Source organism: Tamandua tetradactyla, chromosome 15 (genome assembly GCF_023851605.1).
Source record: "Tamandua tetradactyla isolate mTamTet1 chromosome 15, mTamTet1.pri, whole genome shotgun sequence".
Lineage (NCBI taxonomy): Eukaryota > Metazoa > Chordata > Mammalia > Pilosa > Myrmecophagidae > Tamandua > Tamandua tetradactyla.
In genome coordinates this window covers 54,923,729-54,950,226 of record NC_135341.1, presented here as the reverse complement: position 1 = coordinate 54,950,226, position 26,498 = coordinate 54,923,729, and the positions used below count along the sequence as shown (strand labels likewise).

At 40.5% G+C, this 26,498-nt stretch overlaps 1 protein-coding gene across 3 annotated transcripts in view; it reads right to left on the bottom strand.

The window, feature by feature from the left end:
• Positions 1-26,498, bottom strand: part of GLB1 (galactosidase beta 1) — a 106,894-nt gene that overhangs the window by 67,263 nt on the left and 13,133 nt on the right. For all 3 annotated transcript variants that reach the window (XM_077129894.1, XM_077129896.1, XM_077129895.1), the window contains exons 2-5: positions 20,297-20,466; positions 17,235-17,385; positions 16,671-16,731; positions 15,464-15,558 (exon numbers count right to left, since the gene is read on the bottom strand). In XM_077129894.1, coding sequence (XP_076986009.1) covers positions 15,464-15,558; positions 16,671-16,731; positions 17,235-17,385; positions 20,297-20,466 — 477 coding nt within the window. The remainder of the gene's footprint in view (positions 1-15,463; positions 15,559-16,670; positions 16,732-17,234; positions 17,386-20,296; positions 20,467-26,498) is intronic.

The window sequence follows — 26,498 nt, the reverse complement described above, 5'->3', positions numbered from 1 at the left end:
CTGCTCAAACTTTTCAAAAAAATTGAATTGGAGGGAAAGCTACCTAATTCATTCTATGAAACCAACATCACCCTCATACCAAAACCAGGCAAAGATATTACAAAAAAAGAAAACTACAGACCAATCTCTCTAATGAATATAGATGCAAAAATCCTCAACAAAATTCTAGCAAATCGAATCCAGGAACACATTAAAAGAATTATACATCATGACCAAGTAGGATTCATCCCAGATATGCAAGGATGGTTCAACATAAGAAAATCGATTAATGTAATACACCATATCAACAAATCAAAGCAGAAAAATCACATGATCATCTCAATTGATGCAGAGAAGGCATTTGACAAGATTCAATATCCTTTCCTGTTGAAAACACTTCAAAGGATAGGAATACAAGGGAACTTTCTTAAAATGATAAAGGGAATATATGAAAAACCCACAGCTAATATCATCCTCAATGGGGAAAAATAGAAAACTTTTCCCCTAAGATCAAGAACAAGACAAGGATGTCCATTATCACCACTGTTATTCAACATTGTGTTGGAGGTTCTAGCCAGAGCAATTAGGCAAGAAAAAGAAATACAAGGCATCAAAATCGGAAAGGAAGAAGTAAAACTATCACTATTTGCAGATGATATGATACTGTACATCGAAAACCCTGAAAAATCCACAGCAAAACTACTAGAGCTAATAAACGAATAGAGCAAAGTGGCAGGTTACAAGATCAACATTAAAAAATCTGTAGTGTTTCTATACACTAGCAATGAACAAGCTGAGGGGGAAATCAAGAAAGAATTCCATTTACAATTGCAACTAAAAGAATAAAATACTTAGGAATAAATTTAACTAAAGAGACAAAAGACCTATACAAAGAAAACTACAAGAAACTGCTAAAAGAAATCACAGAAGACCTAAATAGATGGAAGGGCACACCATGTTCATGGATTGGAAGACTAAATATAATTAAGATGTCAATTCTACCTAAATTGATTTACAGATTCCACGCAATACCAATCAAAATCCCAACAACTTACTTTTCAGAAATAGAAAAACCAATAAGCAAATTTATCTGGAAGGGCAGGGTGCCCCGAATTGCTAAAAGTATCTTGAGGAAAAAAAAATGAAGCTGGAGGTCTCACGCTACCTGACTATAAGGCATATTATGAAGCCACAGTGGTCAAAACAGCACGGTACTGGCATAAAGATAGATATATCGACCAATGGAATCGAATAGAGTGCTCAGATATAGACCCTCTCATCTATGGACATTTGATCTTTGATAAGGCAGTCAAGCCACCTGGGACAGAAGTCTCTTCAATAAATGGTGCCTAGAGAACTGGATATCTATATGCAAAAGAATGAAAGAGACCCATCTCACACCCTATACAAAAGTTAACTCAAAATGGATCAAAGATCTAAACATTAGGTCTAAGGCCATAAAACAGTTAGAGGAAAATGTAGGGAGATATCTTATGAAACTTACAATGGAGGCGGTTTTATGGACCTTACACCTAAAGCAAGAGCACTGAAGAAAGAAATAAATAAATGGGAGCTCCTCAAAATTAAACACTTTTGTGCATCAAAGAACTTCATCAAGAAAGTAAAAAGACAGCCTACACAAGGGGAGACAATATTTGGAAACAACATATCAGATAAAGGTCTAGTATCCAGAATTTATAAAGAGATTGTTCAACTCAACAACAAAAAGATAGTCAATCCAATTACAAAACGGGAAAAAGACTTGAACAGACACTTCTCAGAAGAGGAAATACAAACGGCCAAAAGGCACATGAAGAGATGCTCAATGTCCCTGGCCATTAGAGAAATGCAAATCAAAACCACAATGAGTTATCATCTCACACCCACCAGAACGGCCATTATCAACAAAACAGAAAATGACAAGTACTGGAGAGGATGTGGAGAAAGAGGCATACTTATTCACTGTTGGTGGGAATGTCAAATGGTGCAACCACTGTGGAAGGCAGTTTGGCGGTTCCTCAAAAAGCTGAATATAGAATTGCCATATGACCCAGCAATACAATTGCTAGGTATCTACTCAGAGGACTTAAGGGCAAAGACACAAATGGACATTTGCACACCAATGTTTATAGCAGCATTATCTGTAATTGCAAGGAGATGGAAACAGCCAAAATGTCCATCAACAGACGAGTGGCTAAACAAACTGTGGTATATACATATGATGGAATATTATGCAGCGCTAAGACAGAATAAACTTATGAAGTATGTAACAACATGGATGGACCTAGAGAACATTATGCTGAGTCAGACTAGCCAAAAACTAAAGGACAAATACTGTATGGTCTCACTGATAAGAACCGACATTAGTGAATAAACTTGGAATATGTCGTTGGTAACAGAGACCATCAGGAGATAGAAATAGGGTAAGATAGTGGGTAATTGGAGCTGAAGGGATACAGACTGTACAACAGGACTGGATACAAAAACTCAGAAATGGACAGCACAATACTACCTAACTGTAATGTAATTATGTTAAAACACTGAATGAAGCTGTATGTGAGAATGACAGAGGGAGGAGGGCTGAAGACATAAATGAAATCAGAAAGAAAGATAGATGTTAAAGATCGAGATGGTATAATCTAGGAATTCCTAGAGTGTATAATAATAGTGAAATGTACAATGTACAAATTTTTAAAATGTTTTTGCATGAGGAAGAACAAAGGAATGTCATTAATGCAGGGTGCTGAAAATAGATGATAATTAATACTTCAAAATGTCACCTTATGCATGAGACTAAAGCAAAAAATGTTTATTTGTTACAAAATTCAGGTTTTGACTAGAGCATTCCCTAATATAACTCATGTAGACAGTTTGAGTGAATGTTATAAGTACTTGGAATCTCAGGTAGCACATGAGATTTTGTTGGTTTGTCCAGAGTGATCCCCCGATGAATCCCAGAATGATTTGATCAGTGACTGGAAAAGTATTTGCAAGCCCCCTTCGGGGAATTGTGAGAGCGGGGAGAAATTCAACTTCCCCAAGTTGAATTCTTGATATTCTCACAAGCAGTGTAGACAACCAAAGCTATAGGCTGAGCCCCCAGTCTTGGGGTTTGTTCACATGAAACTTAACCCCACAAAGGATAGGTCAAGTCTACTTAAAATTTAGGCCTAAGAGTCACCCCCAAGAGAGCCTCTTTTGTTGCTCAGATGTTGCCTCTCTCTCCAGCCAACACAACGAGCAGTCTCACCACCCTCCCCTTCTCTGCATGGGACATGACTTCCAGGGGTGTGGACCTTCCTGGCAGCGTGGGACAAAGATCCTGGAATGAGCTGAGACTCAGCATCAAAGAACTGAGAAAAACCCTAGAATGAGCTGAGAATTAACATCAAGGGATTGAGAGAACCTTCTCGACCAAAAGGGGGAAGAGTAAAATGAGACAAAGTGTCAATGGCTGAGAGATTCCAAACAGAGTCGAGAGGTTATCCTGGAGGTTATTCTTACGCATTAAGTAGATATCACCTTGTTGTTCAAGATGTAGTGGAGAGGCTGGAGGGAATTGCCTGAAAATGTAGTGCTGTGTTCCAGTAGCCATGTTTCTTGATGATGATTGAACAATGATATAGCTTTCACAATGTGACTCTGTGATTGTGAAAACCTTGTGTCTGATGCTCCTTTTAGCTACTATATCAACAGAAGAGTAGAACATATGGAATAAAAATAAATAATAGGGGGAACAAATGTTAAAATAGATTCAGTTTGAAATAGTGGTAAATGAAAGCGAGGGGTAAGGGGTATGGTACGTATAGTTTTTTTTTTCTCTATTATCATTTTATTTCTTTTTCTAAACCGATGCAAATGTACTAAGAAATGATGAATATGCAATTATGTGATGATATTAAGAATTACTGATTGTATATGCCGAATGGAATATATTTAAATGTTTTGTTTGTTAATTTTTTTTAATTAATAAAAAAAAGTTAAAAACAAAACAAAACAAAAACAACAAAACATGTATTTTTCTTTCACCTAACAATATTCAACTGTCATGCATATAACTGGAAACACATTAAATCTCTCTAGAATAGGATGCAAGTCCTTGGGTAATATTCATTCTTAAACTTGATATCTTACAACTTAAATAGTATGACAGGAACAAAACAGCATTACAGTTCTCGTTTCTGTAACTGATCACGTGGTCATAGTTCATATTTATCACTACCTTTTTCCACTACGCATTCCATGTTCCCTTTACTCGCAGCAAGCACTTCAGCTGGCCATGGTTCTTTGCCTGGTGGGGTGACCCAAACCTTCATTCCTGATGTTTCAGAGCCATGGGTAGTTCTGCCTGGATTGGGTTCTTGCAGTTTTCCATTGATTTTAATCACAGGGCATGGTAGTACTAAAAGACACCCTAGAGGATCTCCTATATTCCAAGAAAACTCTCCTTTACCTCCATTGTGTAGTTGCAGTCCTATTTCCCACTGATAGTCAGGGTCAATCACCCCAGCAAATATTGTAATCCCTTCTTGACTTGTTGATCCAGGGGCATGATAGCCCAAAGTGACCAAGTGGCAGTCTTAGATTCCAGTTCAATGGAATCATTGTTGTTTCTCCTGGTGGAAGCACTCCCTGTTTTGGAACTAAAACCTGTAGACCAGCAGAGCTCAGGGTCGCAGGGACAGGAAGCAAAAATTTTCCTAGTGGATAACTAGGGGTAATAGTGAGTGGTACCACTCCCATTTCCACCCCTTGGTTCCTGGACCCATGGATCCTGGCTATGGGAGAAACTGCACCATACAGCGGATGCTGATTCAGAGCATACACAGTTTCCTGGAGAACATTACCCCAGCCCTTCAAGGTATTGCCACTTAGTTGGCAGCGTAATTGAGTTTTCAAAAGGCCATTCCACTGTTCTATCAATTCAGCTGCTTCTGATGATGGGGAACATGGTAAGACCAGAGAATTCCATGAGTATGTGCCCATTCCTGCTCTTCATTTGCTGTGAAGTGTGTTCCTTGATCCGAAGCAATGCTATGTGGAATACCATGACGATGAATAAGGCATTCTGTAAGGCCATGCATGATAGTTTTGGCAGAAGCATTGCATGCAGGGAAAGCAAACCCATATCCAGAGTTTGTGTCTATTCCAGTTAGAACAAATTGCTGCCCCTTCCATGAAGGGAGTGGTCCAATCTAATCAATCTGCCACCACGTAGCTGGCTGGTCACCTTGGGAAATGGTGCCATATCGGGGGCTGAGTGTGGGTCTCTGCTGCTGGCAGATTGGGCACTCAGCAGTGGCTGTAGCCAGGTCAGCCTTGGTAAGTGGAAGTCCATGTTGCTGAGCCCATGCGTAACCTCCATCCCTACCACCATGACCACTTTGTTCATGAGCCCATTGGGCAATGACAGGAGTTGCTAGGGAAAGAGGCTGACTGGTATCCACAGAACAGGTCATCTTATCCACTTGATTATTAAAACCTTCCTCTCTGAAGTCACCCTCTAGTGGGCATTCACATGGGACACAAATATGTTCATGTTGTTAGCCCACTCAGAAAGGTCTATCCACATACTTCTTCCCCAGACCTCTTTGTCACCAATTTTCCAATTATGGTCTTTCCAAGTCCCTGACCATCCAGCCAAACCATTAGCAACAGCCCATGAGTCAGTTTACAAACATACTTCTGGCCAGTTCTCCTTCCAATCAAAATGAACAGTCAGGTGCACTGCTCAAAGTTCTGCCCACTGGGAGGATTTCCCCTCATCACTGTCCATAAAGGACACCCAGGAAGAAGTTGTAGTGCTGCAGCTATCCACTTTCAGGTGGTACCTGCATATTGTGCTGAACTATTTGTAAACCAGGCCCAAGTTTTCTCTCCCTCAGTCAATTCACTGTAAGGAACTCCCCCAAGAAGCCATAGCTCTGGTCTGGGAAAGAGAAGGTAATGTGGCAGAAGTGGAGACCATGGCCATTTAGGCCACTTTCTCATGTAACTTACTTGTGCCTTCAGGACCTGCTCTGGCCCTATCTCTTATATATCATTTCCATTTTACAATGGAGTGCTGCCGTGCATGCCCAACTTTATGGCTTGGTGGGTCAGACAACACCCAGTTAATGATAGGCAACTCAGGTCTCATGGTAACTTGGTGGCCCATGGTTAAGCGTTCAGTCTCTACTAAGGCCCAGTAGCAGGCCAAAAGCTGTTTCTCAAAAGGAGAGTAGTTATCTGCAGCAGATGGTAAGGCTTTGCTACAAAATCCTAAGGGTCTGCATTGTGATTCTCCTATAGGGACCTGCCAAAGGCTCCAGACAGCATCTCTATTTGCCACTGACACTTCCAGCACCATTGGATCTGCTGGATCATATGGCCCAAGTGGTAGAACAGCTTGTGCAGCAGTCTGGACCTGTCACAGAGCCTCCTCTTGTTCTGGCCCCTACTCAAAATTAACAGCTTTTCTAGTCATTCGATAAATGGGCCGGAGCAGCACACCCAAATGAGGAATATGTTGTCTCCAAAATCCAAAGAGACCATCTAGGCTTTGTGCCTCTTTCTTGGTCATAGGAGGGGCCAGATGCAGCAACTTATCCTTAACTTAAAAAGGGATATCTCGACATGCCCCACACCATTGGATACCTAGAAATTTCACTGCGGTGGAAGCCTCCTGTATTTTCGTTGGATTTAATCTCCCATCCTCTGACACACAAATGCCTCACCAGTAAGTCTAGAGTAGTTGCTACTTCTTGCTCACTAGGTCCAATCAACATGATATCATCAGTATAATGGACCAGAGTGATGTCTTATGGGAGAGAGAAGTGATCAAGGTTCCCGCGGATGAGATTATGCCACAGGAGAAAGAAAGATAGATGTTAAAGATTGAGATGGTATAATCTAGGAATGCCTAGCGTGTATAATAACAGTGAAATGTACAATGTACAAATTTTAAAAATGCTTTTGCATGAGGAAGAACAAAGAAATGTCATTATTGCAGGGTGCTGAAAATAGACGGTAATTAATATTTTAAAATGTCACCTTATGTGTGAGACTAAAGCAAAAAATGTTTATTTGGTACAAAATTTACATTTTGACTAGCGCATTTCCTAATATAACTTATGTAGATAGTTTGAACGCCATAAGTACTTGGAATCTCAGGTAGGACATGAGATTTTGTTGGTTTGTCCAGAGTGATGCCCCGATGAATCCCAGAGTGATTCGATCAGTGAGTGGAAAAGTATTTGCAAGCCCCCTTCGGGGAATTGTGAGAGCGGGGAGAAATTCAACTTCCCCAAGTTGAATTCTTGATATTCTCACAAGCAGTGTGGACAACCAAAGCTATAGGCTGAGCCCCCAGTCTTGGGGTTTGTTCATATGAAACTTAACCCCACAAAGGATAGGTCAAGTCTACTTAAAATTAGGCCTAAGAGTCACCCCCAAGAGAGCCTCTTTTGTTGCTCAGATGTGACCTCTCTCTCCAGCCAACAAAACAAGCAGTCTCACCACCCTCCCCCTCTCTGCATGGGACATGACTCCCAGGGGTGTGGACCTTCCTGGCAACATGGGACAGAGATCCTGGACTGAGCTGAGACTCAGCATCAAGGCATTGAGAAAAACCCTAGAATGAGCTGAGAATTAACATCAAGGGATTGAGAGAACCTTCTCGACCAAAAGGGGGAACAGTGAAATGAGACTAAGTGTTAATGGCTGAGAGATTCCAAACAGAGTCTAGAGGTTATCCTGGAGGTTATTCTTAGGCATCAAGTAGATATCATCTTGTTATTCAAGATGTAATGGAGAGGCTGGAGGGAATTGCCTGAAAATGTAGTGCTGTGTTCCAGTAGCCATGTTTCTTGATGATGATTGAACAATGATATAGCTTTCACAATGTGACTCTGTGATTGTGAAAACCTTGTGTCTGATGCTCCTTTTATCTACCATTTCAACAGACGAGTAGAATATATGGAATAAAAATGAATAATAGGGGGAACAAATGTGAAAATAAATTTAGTTTGAAATGCTAGTGACAAATGAAAGCGAGGGGTAAGGGGTATGTTATGTATAATCTTTTTTTTTCTGTTATCATTTTATTTCTTTTTCTGTTGTCTTTTTATTTCTTTTTGTAAATTGATGCAAATGCTCTAAGAAATGATGAATATGCAACTATGTGATGATATTAAGAATTACTGATTATATATGTAGAATGGAATGATATGTTAATGTTATGTTTGTTGTTAATTTTTTTAAATTAATTAATAAAAATAAAAAATAAAAAATAAAGATTATGACATAGGGCTAGAGAGTTGATATACCCCTGAGGTAGGACAGTGAAAGTATATTGTTGACCTTTGCCAGCTGAAAGCAAACTGTTTCTAGTGGTCCTTACTAACAGCTATCGAGAAAAAAGCATTTGCCAAGTCAATAGCTGCATACCAGGTACCAGGGGATGTACTGATTTGCTCAAGCAATGATATCACATCCGGAACAGCAGCTGCAATTGGAGTTACCACCTGGTTGAGCTTACAATAGCTTGGGTCATCCTCCAAGACCTATCTGTTTTCTGCACAGGCCAAACAGGAGATTTGAATGGGGATGTGGTAGGAACCACTAGCCCTGCATCCTTCAAGTCCTTAATAGTGGCAGTAATCTTTGCAATCCCTCCAGGAATCCGGTATTGCTTCTGATTTACTATTTTGCTAGGTAGGGGCAGTTCTAGTGGCTTCCACCTGGCCTTTTGCACCATAATAGCCCTCACTGCACGAGTTAAAGAGCCAATGTGGGGGTTCTTCCAGTTGCTCAGTATGTCTATTCCAATTATACATTCTGGAACTGGGGAAATAACTACAGAATGGGTCCGGGGGCCCACTGGACCCACTGTGAGACGGACCTGAGCTAAAACTCCATTGATCACCTGGCCTCCATAAGCCCCCACTCTGACTGGTGGACCAGAGTGACGTTTTGGGTCCCCTGGAATTGTCACTTCTGAACCCGTGTCTAATAATCCCTGAAATATCTGATCATTTCCTTTTCCCCAATGCACAGTTACCCTGGTAAAAGGCCATCAGTCTCCTTGGGGAAGGCTTGGAGGAAGATTAACAGTATAGATTTGTGGCAGTGTAATAGGGTTCTACCCAAAAGGGACCTGGACTCCCCTTCATTCAAGGGGCTCTGGGTCTGTAAACTGTGTCAAGTCTGGAAATTGATTAAGGGGCCATGATTTTGAGTTTTTGTAATTCAGGTTAGACTTTTGCTCACCTGAACTAGAACTCTTTTGTTTATACAGCTCGAACAAGAATTTAGTAGACTGACCATCTATTGTATTTCTAGGTACTCCATGATTTACTAGCCTATGCCGCAAATCTCTGCAAGTCATATTATTTTGACTTCTGCTTTGAGTTTGCTGTCTATTATAATAGCCATGTCCACCCTGTCTTTGACAATGAACTGCTGCCACCTGGCTTCTGCCAACTCGGATCTGGTCATCCCCATCGCATTTAAGGATTCCAGCTCAGTGACAGCAGTTCCTACAGTAATATCTGACCTACAGAGAAGTGCAACTACAGAGCTCTTCAGGGATGCTGGCACTAGTCTCACAAATTTATTTCTCACTGTTCTGATAAAAAGGGTATCCTCCGGACATTCCTGGGGTATAAGAGCAGGCTTTGTAAGATAAATCCACTCCAACATTCCAATCTCTCTAAGCCTCTGGATCCCCTCATCTACATTATACCAGGGCATTTCTGCCATTTCAACCTCAGGTGATGTTGGCCATCTTTTGACCCATGTATCAATGAACCATCCAAACAAACTGTTAATACCTTTTCTAATCCCTCGAGCTATAACATTGAATGCAGAAGCTCTGCTTAGTGGGCCCATATCAATTAATTCAGCTGATCCAGCCTTATACTCCTCCCATCATTATCCCACATCCTTCAGGTCCATTGCCACATATATTCCCCTGATATCTGTCTATATAAATTGGAAAACTCACACAGTTCTTTTGGAGTATAACATACCTCCTCATGTGTGATACTTTGTACCTCACCTTTAGGGGCCTGTTGGACTTTAATCTAGTTATAGGTCTGGAAGAAATGAGGGGTGATGGGGGTGGGTCATGAAAAGAATTAGAGATATCTTCCAAGCCATTTGCTTCAGGACATTCATTTGCAGTTTCATCTAGGGCTAATCCCTTCAGGTAGAGGTTGGGTGGACAACTCCTCAAGGTAGGCTGGAGATGGCTATGTCCTCAGGGCAGACTACTACAGGGTTATCTAGAAAAGACTCAGCACGACCTAGGGTTTCAACCTCACCCCCAACATCATTATCAATTCATATGTCACCATCCCATCTTTCAGGGTCCCACTCCTTTCCAATCAATGTCCTCACTTTAATGGCAGACAGCATGCAACATTGAGATTTCAGTTTATATTGTGAAGTTGCTACTCTAATGATAAGATTCTGAGTCTGATTTTTGGAGATCTCAAGTCTATGGTTACAGGAAATAAGATTTTCCTTCAGGATACTCATAGAAACTTCTACATCTGTCAGACGGCACTTATGCTTCTTGTTTGAAGCCTTAAGCCGATCCCTTTCACTCCATAATGTATCTAGTGTATCTAACAACAACCAACCAACATCTCTATATCTCTTATTTCCACAAAACTCCTTAAAGGTGTCAAAAACATTATACCCCAGAGCCTGGCTTCGTACAAATGAAGCATTAGGAGAATCGAATGTTGATATTTTGACTATCTCTTTTGCTATTTCACTCCGTGGATTGGTAGTGTCATTCTGATTATGGGAATCCGAGTCCTTAGTGCCTTTGAGTCCAGTCAGAGTAGAAAACCATCCACAAAAACCCATTTTTAAGATTCTGTTTCTTAAGAACCACTCCTGGAACCAACTTGTATTAGTTAGGGTTCTCTAGAGAAACAGAATCAACAAAGAACACCTGTAAATATAAAATGTATAAAAGTGCCTCACGTAACCATGGGAACACAGAGTCCAAAATCCGCAGGGCAGGCTGTGAAGTCGACAATTCCAATGAAGGGTTTGGACGAACTCCACAGGAGAGGCTTGCCGGCCAAAGCAGGAAAGAGAGCCTGTCTCTTCTGAATCCTCCTTAAAAGGCTTCCAGTGATTAGATTTAAGCATCACTCATTGCAGAAGACACTCTCCTTGACTGATTACAAATGGAATCAGCTGTGGATGCAACTGACGTGATCATGATTTAATCCTATGAAATGTCCTCATCACAACAGACAGGCCAGCACTTGCCCAATCAGACAAATAGGTACCACTACTTGGCCAAGTTGACACATGAACCTGACCATGACAGTACAGATGCACTATCATTGACTTAATCTCCTATTGTCAAACAGTCAGGGTGCCTCCCATTTTGTGCTCAATAATCAACGCTTTGTGTCAGTGGTTCTGAACCAGGAAAGAATATGCCCCTAAGAGCGTATCTGACAATGTCTGGAGACAGTTTTATTTAGAGCAACTGGAAGGGGAGTGGTGCTACTGGCAAATAATGAGCAAAGGCCAGGGATGTTGCTAAATACCCTACAATGCACAGAACAGCTATAAAATATATAAAATATTTTATATAAACCATAAAATAGCAGGCACCAATTGGAAGAGGGACGGTGAAGAGTATTCTTTCAAAAGGTGGCTCAGCTTGAACACTTGAACATTTTTTAGGAGCTTGATATGGCCTGTGGGCAGAGTGGGTGAGTAGCAAAGAATGGTGTGTGATAAAGATGAACTGAATACCATCATCATTATCTGCACAGCCCTTCCTCCCAAATGGTTTAATGAATGATCACTGTCTCAGGGAGGTGATACTTCTGGCAATACTTTCATGTTATGAATTCAAGAAGCAAAACACTGTAGTGAGCATGCTAGTATGCTTCACTGTTCAGAGGCCATCCCAAAAGAGGATGTTCACAGCTCACACAGAGTCGAAAATGACCTTTGGGTGATTGACCCTGATACTTTGATAAGCCCCATAGAAGTCCCTTCTGGAGATAATTGAGATAAAAGCTAAGAAATGCTTTGCAAATTCACACAAGCTTCTTTTTCCCTCATTTTCTTTTTTTTCCCCCTTTTAATAAGAATTATTTAAAGAACTGTGCCTCTCTTCATCATTTGGCTGCCAAGAAGTACTGAGCTAAATTGAAAGGTCAGCTCTAGCAACTAAGGGCAGCCAGTCTTTGCCCCTTAGGTTCCTTTCTGCCCACCCCAATCTCAGTTCTCTTCCCTATAATCTCACTTGTTCAAAAACCTCATTTATCTGTCATCATCACTATATTATATACCCTCAAATAAACAGGCCTGTAATAAATGCATACACATAATTTGATTTGGTTTTTATGTACAAAGAGGAAAGCAACATTTGCAAGACAGCTTAGTCATGGTGCAGGCACACGCTTCAGAACCCAATTCCTATCCATGCAACCCCACTGATTCCTCAGCTGTCAGAGGAGAATAATAGCACCCACCTCACTGGGTTGTTATAAGGATTAACTAAGTCAATACACAAAAGGGCTTTGCATAGTGCCTAGCACTAAGAAGTGCTTAAAAAGCTACAACTAGGAGTATAGTTGTGTGTGAAGGTGGTAGAAGGGGGACAGTGGGGGATTCAACACACAGAAACAGAAAAGAATTTGAAAAATCCACAGAAAAAAGTCACAGATAGATTCAGAAGAACACTGATTTTTCTAGAGAATGGGTCAGCAAATTTTTCCAATAAAGGGCCAAATGATGAATATTTAGGTTTCATGGCTACATGGTTTCTGTTGTAATTACTTAACACTGTGGTTACAGAACAGCCTCAGACAATATGTAAATGAATAGGCATGGCTATGTTCCAGTAACACTCTATTTACAAAAACAGGCAGTGGGTGAGTTTGGCCTATGGAGTCTTAGTTTGCAGCCCTTGTTATAGAGTCACTAGGCCATTTTGTAAGCTCCTGAACACAGTTTCATAAACTCTCAAAGTTATTATTCATAGCACACACCTCATTAACTGGGTGAAATAAGGTTGTGGGTGGAAGGCCACCCACTCCTAATGATTTCTCATTTTGAATATTATTAATAGGTATTTGTGGCTTTACTTATTTTAGGTGAGGTTCTTGTACAAACAGAAATGAACCGCCCAACATGCAAACCATCACAGGTGACACTGGTTTAGTTAATCCTTCCAAAGAGATCCATTTGCATATATGGCTGAATCATATGAATGAATAAAGGCCCAGGTGGGCTTCCTGCAGCCATAAGACAACAGTATTGAGGGTGCTAAATGCAGGGGTTGGAGCTTTCTGGTCTGGTTCATTTTAGCGCTGGCTGCTGACAATTTTTGCCATGGCTGCAGAACACTTCTGTGTTCTCTTCAAACACAAGGGCACCCAGAGAGAACACCAACAGAGTAAACTGAGTAAAGCTACCCAAATTAAGTCAAGAGACAGAAATCAGCTTTTACAGAAACCTATACACATAGAAACACTGCCTACCAACAGCCCAATTCTTTCTTATCCAACACCTAGTTCTCTATTCAGTTCCAGAACTATTAGATGATATACCTGAGCCAGTGTCAGGCAGGAAGGCATGCGAGGAGGCAGCAGACGAGAGACACCTGATCAGAGATGAAACCAGGCAAAGTGCACCCAGGTGTCACAAACTAAGGTACCAACTAGGGCTTCTGAAAGTCCAGTGGAGGCCAGTTAAGTTAACCAGGAAGGCTTCTGATAGAGGGGAGCATGTAGGAGACTGTACCTCAAAACACAAATTGGGCAACCAGGAGGGATGAGGTGCAAAAAAATTTTAATGCTACAGAAAATGCTTATGACATAAGAACAATACAAAAAAGGCCAGATAGGAAACTGGTCACACAGTATGAACTAATTCCGTAAAAGGAAACAAAAGCACAGAAAAAAATAAAGGAAGTCTCTCAAAATGCAGTTTTGCTTCTGACTGCTAAGTTTGGGTGACAACTTTTTTCTGCTTCTTTATATTTTTCTGTGCTTACCTATATTCATTCCTTCATTCATCTATAATCAGGAGGTAAAAATGACTAAGAGGGATTTAAACAAGTCAAGATATGAAAGGTGCAGGAGGGGAAAGAGGATAGAGTCACCTGGCAGGATACACTGTTGGATTAAAGTTATCTGAGGTAGCCAGAAATGAAAACATGAAGAAACATCCCTGAGACAATCAACTTTGCTCCCTTCTGTAGAGTTAATATTTGATTACATTTTCCTTGTGGTTTTAGCAACAAAAAGATAGCAGGAAAGTAGTGAGGAGAAACTGCAAGTGATTCAGGGAGAAGAGGAGACTGAAAAAGGAGGAATGCTAGACCTCCTCCAAGAAAAAGTGAGAGGAGCTTGGTTTGCAGAGTAAAGATACACCCAAGTGCCAGCCTTGAGATATTCATCTGGAAAAACATGGCTTCTACAAGCTTCATGAGGGATGAAGAAGTGAGGTGCTGCTTGTACATTCTCTCTGTGACCAGCATCCTGGACTCTCAAGAAGACCCCTCCTTCCACCAAGCCGTCTCACAACAAACAGGCTGGCCAGCTCAGTCCTCTCACTACCTCATTTGACCTATATCCAGATGGCAAGGGAATGGCTGTGGTCCCCTCCTCACAATGGCCATCCCTACAAACTCACCATAGGACCATTCATAAGAAAGAAATGTGCACCACACTCCCCTAGAGAGTGCCACATTGCACTCTCCTCCTATTCCCATTTCCCAAGATAGAGCCAGTTTTTATGTAACTTTCTTCTTTTCAATAACTGCATCCTAAACGTCCAATAAATCTAGCTCTGGGTTAAAGTCCTTTCACCTAAGTAACTTCACAAACACCAAAATCACTGAAAGTCAAGTGGCCTGATTTTTCATATGGAGAATACTCGCATTATAATATACCCTACAACACATCAGTCCTTCGCAGGGCCAAGAAAACATGGAAAAGGAAGGAAAATAGGGGCAGGAACTGAGAAAGAAATTATAATGACCCCAGTTCATAGCATCCCCTCACCATACAGTGTTAACCGACTGCCTAAGCAGTGCAGACACCAAGGTGCTTTAGGCCATGCCACATCCTTGCATTCAGAATGCAATATGGCACAAGATAAAGAGAACAGACTATGCAATCAGCAGACTTAGGGTGCAATCCTATTTCTGCCACCAAGTTTGGTGACCTTGGCCACATCAGTTAACCTCTTTGATATTCTTTATCTAAAGGACAGGATGGTTCAAAGAACTAAATAACATTTGTAGGGAATCCAGCACTAGAGCCTAGTATACAGCAGGCATTAAAAAATGGTAATGCCTACCTAAAATGCAATTTAAATAAAAGCACCAGCTGTAATTATCCCCTAATGAAGCAGATTTATGAGCTCATTTTGCATCACGCCTATCATGGATTATATAGTGTGGGTGGATGGAAACCTTCCCCCACCCATCCATACTCATCTCCATGGTTACCTGCACTGTTATAATTGGCCCTCCATTCTGATAGAGGAGAGGTTTCATCTTGGGCAGAAGGACTCCCAACCACTTGTCCACAGCTGCAAGGTAATCTGGAGAACAGGACAAGTTTAACACCATTATACACCTTGTAGAAACACAGGAGCACTTAATACACTGGGGTTGGGAGCAGAGATCAGGATATCCTAGAGTCAACAGCTATGTGCAGCATAGCTTCTAAAATGCAGCAGCTACATGCAATAAAAGTCTGATAAAAGTTGTCTTATAAGGCAATCATCTCCTCAACTGAGCTCTTCTGTAAATAAGGACCAATACACCTGGGTGTCTGCCCTTGCCACGAGGATACAAAGCCCAGAGCCCTGGAGGCATCCAATAAGTGTTGAATGCCCTGTCCTTCTCTATATCACAACAGAGCTTCTTTTTCTTTTTAAAATTAAGTTCATATAAATTCTATATTTATATTGTCAAATGGGTATAATAAAATATGTACTTTATAAAGTTACTAAAAGGATTAAATGAGACTAGATATTTCATGTAAAAACATAATAATACACTGAGTGGAAAACATGAGTTATTACACAAAGAGGGAAATACTCTAAGAGTGTAATATAGTAAATATACTAGTCTTTACATAGCGTTAGCTGCTGTTATGATAATAATCATCACCACCAACACCACCTCCACCACCACCAAAAGAAAGTGCAGATTTTAGAAGATAGAAATGCAGCAAAACAGTATCTTACGACTGATCAGCATTTACAACTCTAGTTGTTCAGAAAGACAAGAAAAAGCTGGCGCTCATATATCGCTCTGTAAAATTAGACCAAGAAATAGAAGGCACCGCAGCACAACTATCAAGCAATCCAGGGACACCATCACAGAAAACTACGCCTGCCATTTTGATTGTAAGTTATTAGGAGCGTAGGAAGAGAAAGCTTTAAAGTCAGCGGGTCAGCTGCAAACAGGGCATGTGCCACTTCAGTTACCAGCTTATCAGAAAAATCTAGTCAAGTGGTTAAGATAGCCTCATTTTCCATGTGTTCAAAGTCTGCTGATGTTCAACGGGCGATGGTTACCAATCAGACTTTCACTAAACTTTCAGAAGTTTTGCACAGAAGTAGTCCAGCCTTCACAATATCTGACCCTTTTGAAATAAAATGTCTAAGCTTCCATAAGTTCTCCCAAGACATTGGTAATGACTTACCAGGGTCAGAAGAACGGAGAATAATGGATTCTTTCTCTAATAGCCATGCAGGTAATCCTCCCTAGGACAGGAAAAAAAGTAAAGGGGAAGCCATTTTAATGTTTATTTCATGAAAGGAAAGCAAGAGAGATAGAAAATTAGCAGTGAAGCAAAAAGAGGAAAAGCTTCAGGGGTGTTTGAGCTGAGCTTTGTAACTTTCAGGAAAATTAGAAATTGTAACAGTAGAAAATGCGATCACTCTGCAGTAAGGTAATGTTTTGCAAACCAGCCTCTTTATATAGAACATTCCACTTAATTTCAAAGCTACCCTCCGAGGTAGACTGACTCCATGTTACAGATGAAGATGCTAAGTTATGGTGAGTAGTCACCAAGAGGAGAACCCACACCGCTGGACCCTTGCCTCTTCCTCTCTGCCCAGGAGCCTCCCGAAGGTACAAGACGCCCATGCTGGGCACAGGCACAGGCCCCGTGTTATCTGAATTAGATTCTTAATTGAACCGCTTTAATTCACTTTTCCCTGTTTATACACAGCAGGCAGGCAGAGCCCGGGCTAGCCATACTCACCATGTCCCACTCGGCACAGACGTAGGGCCCAGCCCTCAGGATAACCAGCAGCCCCAGCTCCTGAGCCAGCCGAATAAAGTGTTCCACGTCCTGCTCTCCAGAAAACTGGTACTTTCCTGGCAGGGGCTCGTGAAGGTTCCAGGGCACATACCTGCCGAGACACACACAGCCCCTACCTGGACACGTGGCCAAGTAAAGAAATGGGAGGGGTGGGAGAAGGGGAGTTCACAGGACAGTTGCTGATACGCTGATAGGAGGGAAGAGAAAAATGGGCAGGGGATTAAGAAAAATGATCCAAAATTTGGAAATGAGGTAAAAGGAAGCATGCATTTCCTTTCAATGCTATAGTGGAGTCTTGGCCAAACAGACCCATCCAAGGCTTATATCCCTCTTTGGAGGAGTATATTCTACTTCACTTATGATCTGTTGATTTAGAGAAACATTCTGCGAAGTTACAGATTAATTTGTGGATTTTTGCCCAATAGAGATGGAAATGATTATATCATATAGGAGACGACCCCGAAGTTGACAGTTTTGTTACCTTTCATGCCATTAACCAGCCTTGTCTCGGAAGACAAATTTATTTCAGCACCTCTTCCTTGATTGACTGTGTAAACCTCTATCTCTCAGATTTTCCTTTGAATAAACTTTGCAAGCTGTCTAGTTTCCTCATTAATGAGCTAAAGTTTTAACAAATGTTCACTATATATTAGTGAGTTATATTTTTAGCTTCTTACGATTGTACGCTGCATTAATAATTGCAGTGAGAACCTCTATGAAAAATGAGGGAAAAGCTCAAAACTCTAGATCCCTTACACAAATTTCTGACTGTCTGTGAACTACAAAACCACAGGACTTCCAAACCTTTTACTTTAGCCTCAGCTAGAGGCCTTGCCAGGAGTTTTCACAGCAGCTCCCCAATGCAGTCAAAGTTGGTGGGAACACTTTTTAGTTTGTGACCTACAAAGAATACCCACTGCTATTTAATGCTGCTCTTATAAAAGAAAAACATATATAAGTAGTGACATATTAGCTTGAAAGTTTATCAAAACAATCTTTACATAAACTGTGTAACACAGAATAAACTTTTCAACAGTGTACTCTTTAAAAAAACTAATGTATATATAAATATATATACATATCTACACAAATGGAATTAGTTGAACACTAATTACTACAATGTAAAAATTATATGTTTGTGTAAGGTTTAAGAAAACTGAAAATATATTTACCAAAGTAATAACAGGCATAATTATTTGAAAAAAAAGTTTTAATAAAAACGGAAAAATATTTATGCAAGTAAGCAAAGAATGCAAGATAACTACAAAAATGAAATTAGATATAAAGATGGTATTACAGATGATTTACTATTAGAATTTTTAAAAAGATTTAAAAATGTAATCTGGAAGAGAAAATGAATTCCACGTACTTGATTTAATGTAGTTATATATATATATAACCATAGTCTATTATTTATTGCTCTTAATAAATAAAGCTTAAAACATTTGGTATATATGGATTATTAAGTGGATTTTTAAGCTCTGTGAGATCTTTAGAAATTTAGTAGCGAGGATATAAATCACCAGTAATATTTCTCATAGAATTTTTTTATTTTGCTGGGCATAACCTTTGTGGCACAACTGGGGGGAAAGAATTTTCTAAGAGTAGCCTCTTTAGGGGAAGAGGCAGAGGATCCATGTAAGCCATGGTTTGATAATGGATCCTTCAGTGAAAGCACGATAATCTGAGTATTCTGGAGTCTTATTCCCATTTAGTTGCTAATGTCCACTTCTGTGGGAAATGATGGAGAATTTCCCACATGGATCCCACCCAGATTGGGACCTAATTCTTTGCTGCAATCGCATAGGGAAGACAGTAGAACTGGAGGAGCACCCAGTCTCTGCATATATGTCAATTGCTTTGGTTGGAGTTGTCTCTCTAAATACCCCAGGACCCGGCAAGACAAGTATCAGCAATCCAAGCAGGAGACTGAAGCCCAGAAAGGTGATATTACTTGTCCAAACTCACACAGCTAGAAAACGGTCAAGATTTTAGTCCAGGTATGTCAATCTCTAACCTCAGTGCTCTTCAGATAAAAGATTTTATCAGGAATAACATGGCAGAAGGAAGGTAAAATAACCAAAACCTTCCTACCAGTTCCCCTGGCGACCGACAGCATGGGATACAAAGTTAAATATGAAGGCACCCACTCCCATCACAGAGGTCTCTCATATACCCTGGCTCTTATTCTTTTTCCACAATCCCTTGATTTTATAATTTAAAGTCAAAGCTACAGACAGATCCCAAGGCCATTCTGCCACTGGCCTTAAGACCAGAATAAGTGAGATTCTCCCTATCTGTCCCAGGAATCTTAATCTTAATCTTCTAAAAGTTATCTGCAATCCACATCAGCACTGTAAAAGCCAGAATGGCCATCTACCCCAACTTTCTTTCCAATTAGTCACCATGCAACAACAGAAGAGAAGAGATAAGGAGAAATAGCTATTGGGGTAATTCTATGGCCTGGGGTTATAGAATTACTTCAGCAGAATCAGGAAGGCAAAGGAGGTTTCAAGAATCTATGTAACAAGCCTTATTTCCCTAATAATCTAGAGAAGCTATGGCTGCATACAAACACACTTATGTTCAAATCCTAGCTGGACCACTAATCAAAGGTAGGATCTTGTGCAAATATCAGCTTCACCAGCTATAAATGGGAAGGTTGATACCTACCTTAAAGAAATGGAATCATTTGTGTGAAGTGCCCTATATATGGTAAGTGCTCAATCATTGTTTTTTCTCTTTATCTTTTTAAGCCAATGCTCATTTTATGATTTCTAGTGACAAAGTTCAAGATTGGAAGAAGTGGTTCATTGTCTGAAGAAATGCCAGCCAAGCTCATGACAAATCCTACCACACCCCCAGGTAACTCCCCACCCCTCCACACCCTCACCCAAAGCCACACTTCACTAGTTCCCATTTCTGAGTAGTGAAATGTACCTGTACCTCTCTCCAGGTATGAATGTCCAGGCCCAGGAGAGAGCCAAGTTCCTCCAACTTACGTATGGATGGTATTCAGCCCAGCCATCTTCATCTTCAGCAGCCGGTCTTTCCAGTAGAAGCGGGGCACGCGGAAATAGTGAATACTTCCTGAGATGTAGCGAAACGGGTGGCCATCCTTGAGGAAGCAGTTCTGGTTATAGTTGATCTCAAATGTCCTCTGGGAGACATTCTACAGAACAAGGATGAGATTGCACGAGAAGGTCCACCTTCTGCCTTTCAGAAGCAGACCTTTCGACAGCCAGCTGGTCACTCCCTGCCTATTTAATTAGCCTGATGTGCTCAAGGAGCGCATGCTTGGCTCTGGGCCTGCGGGACAATGGACACTACCTCTCACACAACTGTGTACTTGGGTACCAGAACTCCTCAGGGGAGGACTCATGTACAGGATTCCATAAGGGTTTAGCTTCCAGAGGCCAGTACCAATGTGACAACCAGTGGTTGAGATGCAGAAGTTTTATTCCCCAAGAGAGAAAACATTGCTGGAGGTGACTCAGGGGGTTCGAAACCCAGTGTGCTGTTCAGGTAGCTTGGGAATGAAACACGCACACATATACACACAAACACATATTCTTGTGGCTGTGACCTGCCTGAGCACTTGGATATGCCTCAACGACAAGGTCTCTGGGGACACTATGATCCATTAGGAAAATTTGACGTGTAACATATGGGGCTAAAAGCACCAGGTTAGAAATCTGAATCCTGAAGCCTCATCCTAGATGTTGCTCTAAGTCCCAGAGTGAGCCGAGCAAGTTCCCTCACTAATCCTACATCTCCTCATCCACAAACACCCAGAGTATCAGACTAGACAATCTCTAAGGCAAAATTTTTCAGGTTGTGGATTGTGATACAATTTGGGATCCCAAATGAAATCCATTTGGGTGATTATCAGCACCTTTTTTTATTATGAAAGGAAACAGAAAATATCAGCATGCATTGCATATTGTAAAGCTAAGTACATTTTTGTAAAAATTTGCTATACATACATATGCAGATATACATATCCATAGATGTCTGTATTGGGTTACAAAGTAAGATATATTTCTTACAGTCAAATAAAAGATGGGGAAACATTTTAGAGTCACTGCTGATGCTGAAATGCCAGGATTTGAGAGCAGACCCAGAAGGGGCAGGTAGGGTGGATTACTGCCCCCTGGTGGAGAGAAAAAATAGCAGCAGACCACAGGTGCCAAAGGGACCAGGGCCTATAGGAAATCAATGCTTAACTTGTGTCCTCCAGTGTTGGTAGGATTCCCGTGCATCTTCAGGCTTTCAAGGGTCACAAGATATCACAGTCCAAGAGGCTTTAGGGGTGGCCCTTGAAGCTATATCTGGAAGTCATGAGTTCTAGGTGCCATCACAATCCCATGGGGCCTGACGTCCACCTGGGAGTCAAAGGACTGAGGCTGCAAGTAAAACAACTCAGACAACAATACAGCTGGGCAACCTGTCAGTTTTATTGTCTATTAATTATACCTCAATAAAGTTACCAAAAATGAACAAATAATTTAAGAAGTGTTTTAAAAACGAATAGGCAGGAATCCAATTTTACTATCATTTTATTCTCCCACTAATTTCCATCCAAAGGCAGAAATCTCCCAAAGAAATTCACAAAAATATAAAATTATTTATGACACCAGGTGCCCCAATGGATGGTTTTGTAAATATCCTCACAGTCTGTATATGACTAAATGACAAATAAGGGTTTCCCACAAGTTCCATGAGTTCAAAGGTGGGCCTTGAGTTAGGGAAATTTGGGGAGCAGGCAGAACTGAGAAAAGAAAGTAAAGGGTATTTTGAAGTCCACTTGTCTAGAGAAAGTGTTCAGATGAGAAATGGTGGTGGCAGTTGCAGTGGTCCTGGAAGACATTGGAATTAGCCTTCATTATACTCATAAAGGGTTAACCGCTTTGCCCTCAAACAACCTCAAAGTCTGGCCCAAATATCTCCTTACCATCTGTGATGGTTAGGTTCTGGTGTCAGCATGGCCAGGGGATGGTGCCCAGTTGTCTGGTCAGGCAAGCACTGGCCTAATCGTTACTACAGGGATATTTCATGGCTGGTTGATAAATCAGAAGGCTGGTTTATAAATTGTCAGTCAGCTGATTGCAGCCGTGGCTGATTCCACCTACTATCAACTAAGGCTGTGTCTCCCACAAACAGAGAATCCAATTAGTTGGATCTGACCCAATCAATTGTAGACTTTTAAGGGAGAAGAGAGAAGCTTCATTTCTTCCTCAGCCAGCCAACCTCTCCTGTGAGTTTGTCAAGACCTTTCATCAGAGCCAACAGCTTCACAGCCTGCCCTACGCATTTTGGACTTTTGCATTCCCATGGTTGCATGAGACACCTTTATAAATCTCATATTTATAGATCTCTCCTGTTGGTTCTGTTTCTCTAGAGAACCCTGACACACCATCCATCACAAATTATTACCAAGTATCTACAATGCGCTGAGTAACCACAGAGGGGAACCAAACAGGTATGACCTCTGCCCACAAGAAGCTTCTGTCTACTGTGGGAGAAACCCAAGAATCAGTACAGTGAGGTTTAAGTGGTAAAAGTAACGGTTAGAGCAGGATACTGTATGGTAGTAATAAATGTAGCTCAGGTTTGGGGAGGAGGGCAAGTTTCTCAGAGGAAGGAATGCTCAAAACTGTAGATCTCAACCTTGGCTGCACACCATAATCACCTGTGCAAGTGTTCAAACATAACAAAATCAGGCCTGATCCCAGAGTTCAGATTTTAATTGGGTGGAGTACAGACATTAATATTTCTTAACAGCTGCCCAGATGACCTAATGTGCCCTACAATGAAGAGGATGAGTTAGACACACGGAACAGTGACACAGGCAAAGAAACCACACATGTGAGGGCTGGTAGCAGAGCAGGCAGGAACACACATAAGGGGCCAACACAGATGAAGCATGACAGGCTGCTGAAGTGGAGGAGATAGGCAGGGGCCAGACAGAATGCGCCCTGAAGGCCAGGTTCAAGAACCTGGGTTTTATGCTAAAAGCTCTGGAGAGCAATCCAAATGGAAGAATGAATGATGGGATTGGATACTTGTATATATAACATATAACATATATACAAAATAACATATATACAAAAAAGCAATACACTTCAAAGCACATCGCAACACTTAGTTGTAGAAAAGATTTCAGAGTTTGGTATGGGTTACAATTCTACAATTTCAGGTTTTTACTTTTAGCTGCTCTAACATACTGGAGACTAAAAGAAATATTGATATAATGATTCAACAATCATACTCATTTGTTAAACTACCTTCTTTATATAATTTCACCATCACTTCTGATCTTTTTCCCACTCTTTAGGGGTATTTAGGCAATGTTCATTTCAACTTTCTCATGGAAGGGGCTGTTGATAATATGGGATAGGGGGATGGAACCAGTTGATGTTTTGGAGAGGTTAGCCCCTCTGCATTTCAGGACTTATCTGGTCCAGAGACCCATCTGGAGGTTGTAGGTTTCTGGAAACTTGTCCTAGTATATGGACCCTTTGTAGAATCTTATATAATGCCCTAGGTGTTCTTTAGGATTAGCAGGAATGGTTTTGGTTGGGGTTTGGCAAGTTATGATAGTAGCAATGTCTAACTGAAGCTTGCGTAAGAGCGACCTCCAGAGTAGCTCTCGGCTCTATTTGAACTCTCAGCCGCTGATAGCTTATTTGTTACACTTCTTTTCCCCCTTTTGGTCAGGATGGCATTGTTTATCCCACGGTGCCATGTCTGGATCCATCTGTGGGCGTCATCTCCCATGTCACCAGGGAGATTTTCACCCCTGGATGTCATGTCCCACATAGGGGGGGAGGGCAATGATTCCACTTGCAGAGTTGTGCTTAGAGATAGAGAGGCCACATCTGAGCAACAAGAGTTCCTCCAGAAGTATATGTGTTTTTAATTGAGGTGAAATTCACATTACATAAAATTAAGCATTTTAAAGTGAACAATTAGTGGCATTTAGTACATTCACAATGTTGTGCAACCACCATCTCAATCTAGTTCCAAAACATTTCCATCACTCCAAAATAAAAACATATCCTAATTAAGGAGTTTCTCCCCCACCCTCCTCCCTCTAGCCCCTGGCAACCACCAATCTGCTTTCTATCTCTGTGGATTTATCTACTATGGATGTTTCATATAAATGGAATTATACGTGACCTTTTGTTTCTGTTTTTTTTAGCATACAGTTTTAGGGGTTCAGATGTGTGTTTTTAATGTTCAGCAAAAAAGAAAACAGACATGGACCTCAGTAGTGGTAGCAGGGCAGGCAGCAGACAGGAGTCAGAACCCACAAGTTCTGAGCCAACATGAAGAGGATCCGATGGCCTCAGGTGGAGACACTGGAGAACTGGGAAAAGGAAGAGAGAGACTTAAGAGAAAAAGGTATGGGCTGGTGGAGTTGGGAGATGAGACTACATGGCTATTCAACCTATGAGTTCATGATGTTACACAGAAAAAAAATCATTGGTCATCTCTGGAGTCTGCTACAGTACCAACTCACTACACCATAAAGTGATAAATAAAGAGAAGGAATCAGTCAGTTTACCTCCCTTTCACATAAAACTCTATCTCAGGGTAACCAAAAGTAGACAAGGGAAAATTCTTCACAAAATTCCAGCTAATAAAGGCAGAAAGAATGATAGAATCTGAAAGACTATCCTTCTATGATTCAAGAGATTTAAGTGGATGAAAACCATTAAAAAGGCTGAGGAAAATTTTATCAGGAAGGGATCAAGCAGATTCTGCACCATCCCTCAGCTCACTAAAAGCCAAATAATCAGACATGATGTTCCTTATATTATGATTCAAATGAAAGTACCCAATACCTCTCATTTTAAATTTGACTCTAAATTGAACCTAAATCTAATTATACTTATATAAGGAAGCAATAATCCGTATCTAATACATGGACATTCTAAATGTCAAATGATCTAGTTGCTCCAACAAAACAATTAATTAAAATAAATGAATTTAAATTAAAATAAAAAAACTTTTTGAAAGAAAGGGATATTATTAGAAAAATGAAAGAGAACTTAAGAGGCATGATAACCTAATGCAATATGTGGACCTGGTTTGGATCCTGACTCTAACTAACTGCAAAACAACAACCTTAAGATAAGAAAATTCTATACATAGACTGAGCATCAAATAATATTAAAGAAATACCATTAATTCTGTTAGGTGTAACAATGGCATGGGGTCTACATAAAAGGAAAAATTTCTCATCAGTTAGAGATGCATATCAAAATATTTATGAAATGACATGACACCTGAGATTTGATTTAAAATATATCAGACCAGTGGTTCAGTGGTAGAATGCTTGCCTTCTATGAGGGAGACCCGGGTTTGATTCCCAGACCATGTACTCAAAAGTAAATAAATAAATAAATACTTCAGACCAAAAAGATTAAGATAAAACAAAAAAAGTAGAGGGCATGTTGATCCGTATTGCAGCTGGGTGATGGATAAATAGGTATTCTATGTCTCTGTATGTCTGACATTTTCTACAATATACATTTTTAAAATGCATGTATCCTTTCCTTAAGATTTACCTAACAGATGTACTTTAAAAATGCACAAATTTTTTTACTCAACATTGTAGTAAAAATCTGGTGTAAACCAAACTGTCCTTCAAAAGTATATTGGTTAAAAGAGACATTAAAACATCTAAGATGATGGTATAGTAGCCCATGAAAATCTCTGGAATCTGTCCTGTAACTACTTGTTGAAGAATGCCTTGAAAACTATTGGTTTTTTCTTTCTTTGCTTTGTATATATGTTATATTATATGCAATTTAAAAGTTTTTTTTTTAAAAAGGGGGAGACATTAAAACAAATATTCAACAAAAAGAACTGTAGAAGAATGTTCACAGCAGCTTTATTTCAAACAGTGTCAAACTGGAAAGAACCAAATGTCTGTCAACAGGAGATTAGATAACAGCATATCCATATGATGGAATATTACCTACCAATAAAAAAGAATGAACTACTGATACTTGCAATGACATGGAAGAATCCAAAAAATGTTAAGCTGAGTGAAAGAAGATATATACAAAAGGATTTGTACCATATGAACCCATTTCTATGAAGTTCTAGAGTAGGTAAATATATACACAGTAGGAAAAAGATCAAAATAGCTGTTGCCTCTGGGAGAACGGGTATTGCTTGGACATTTTCTGG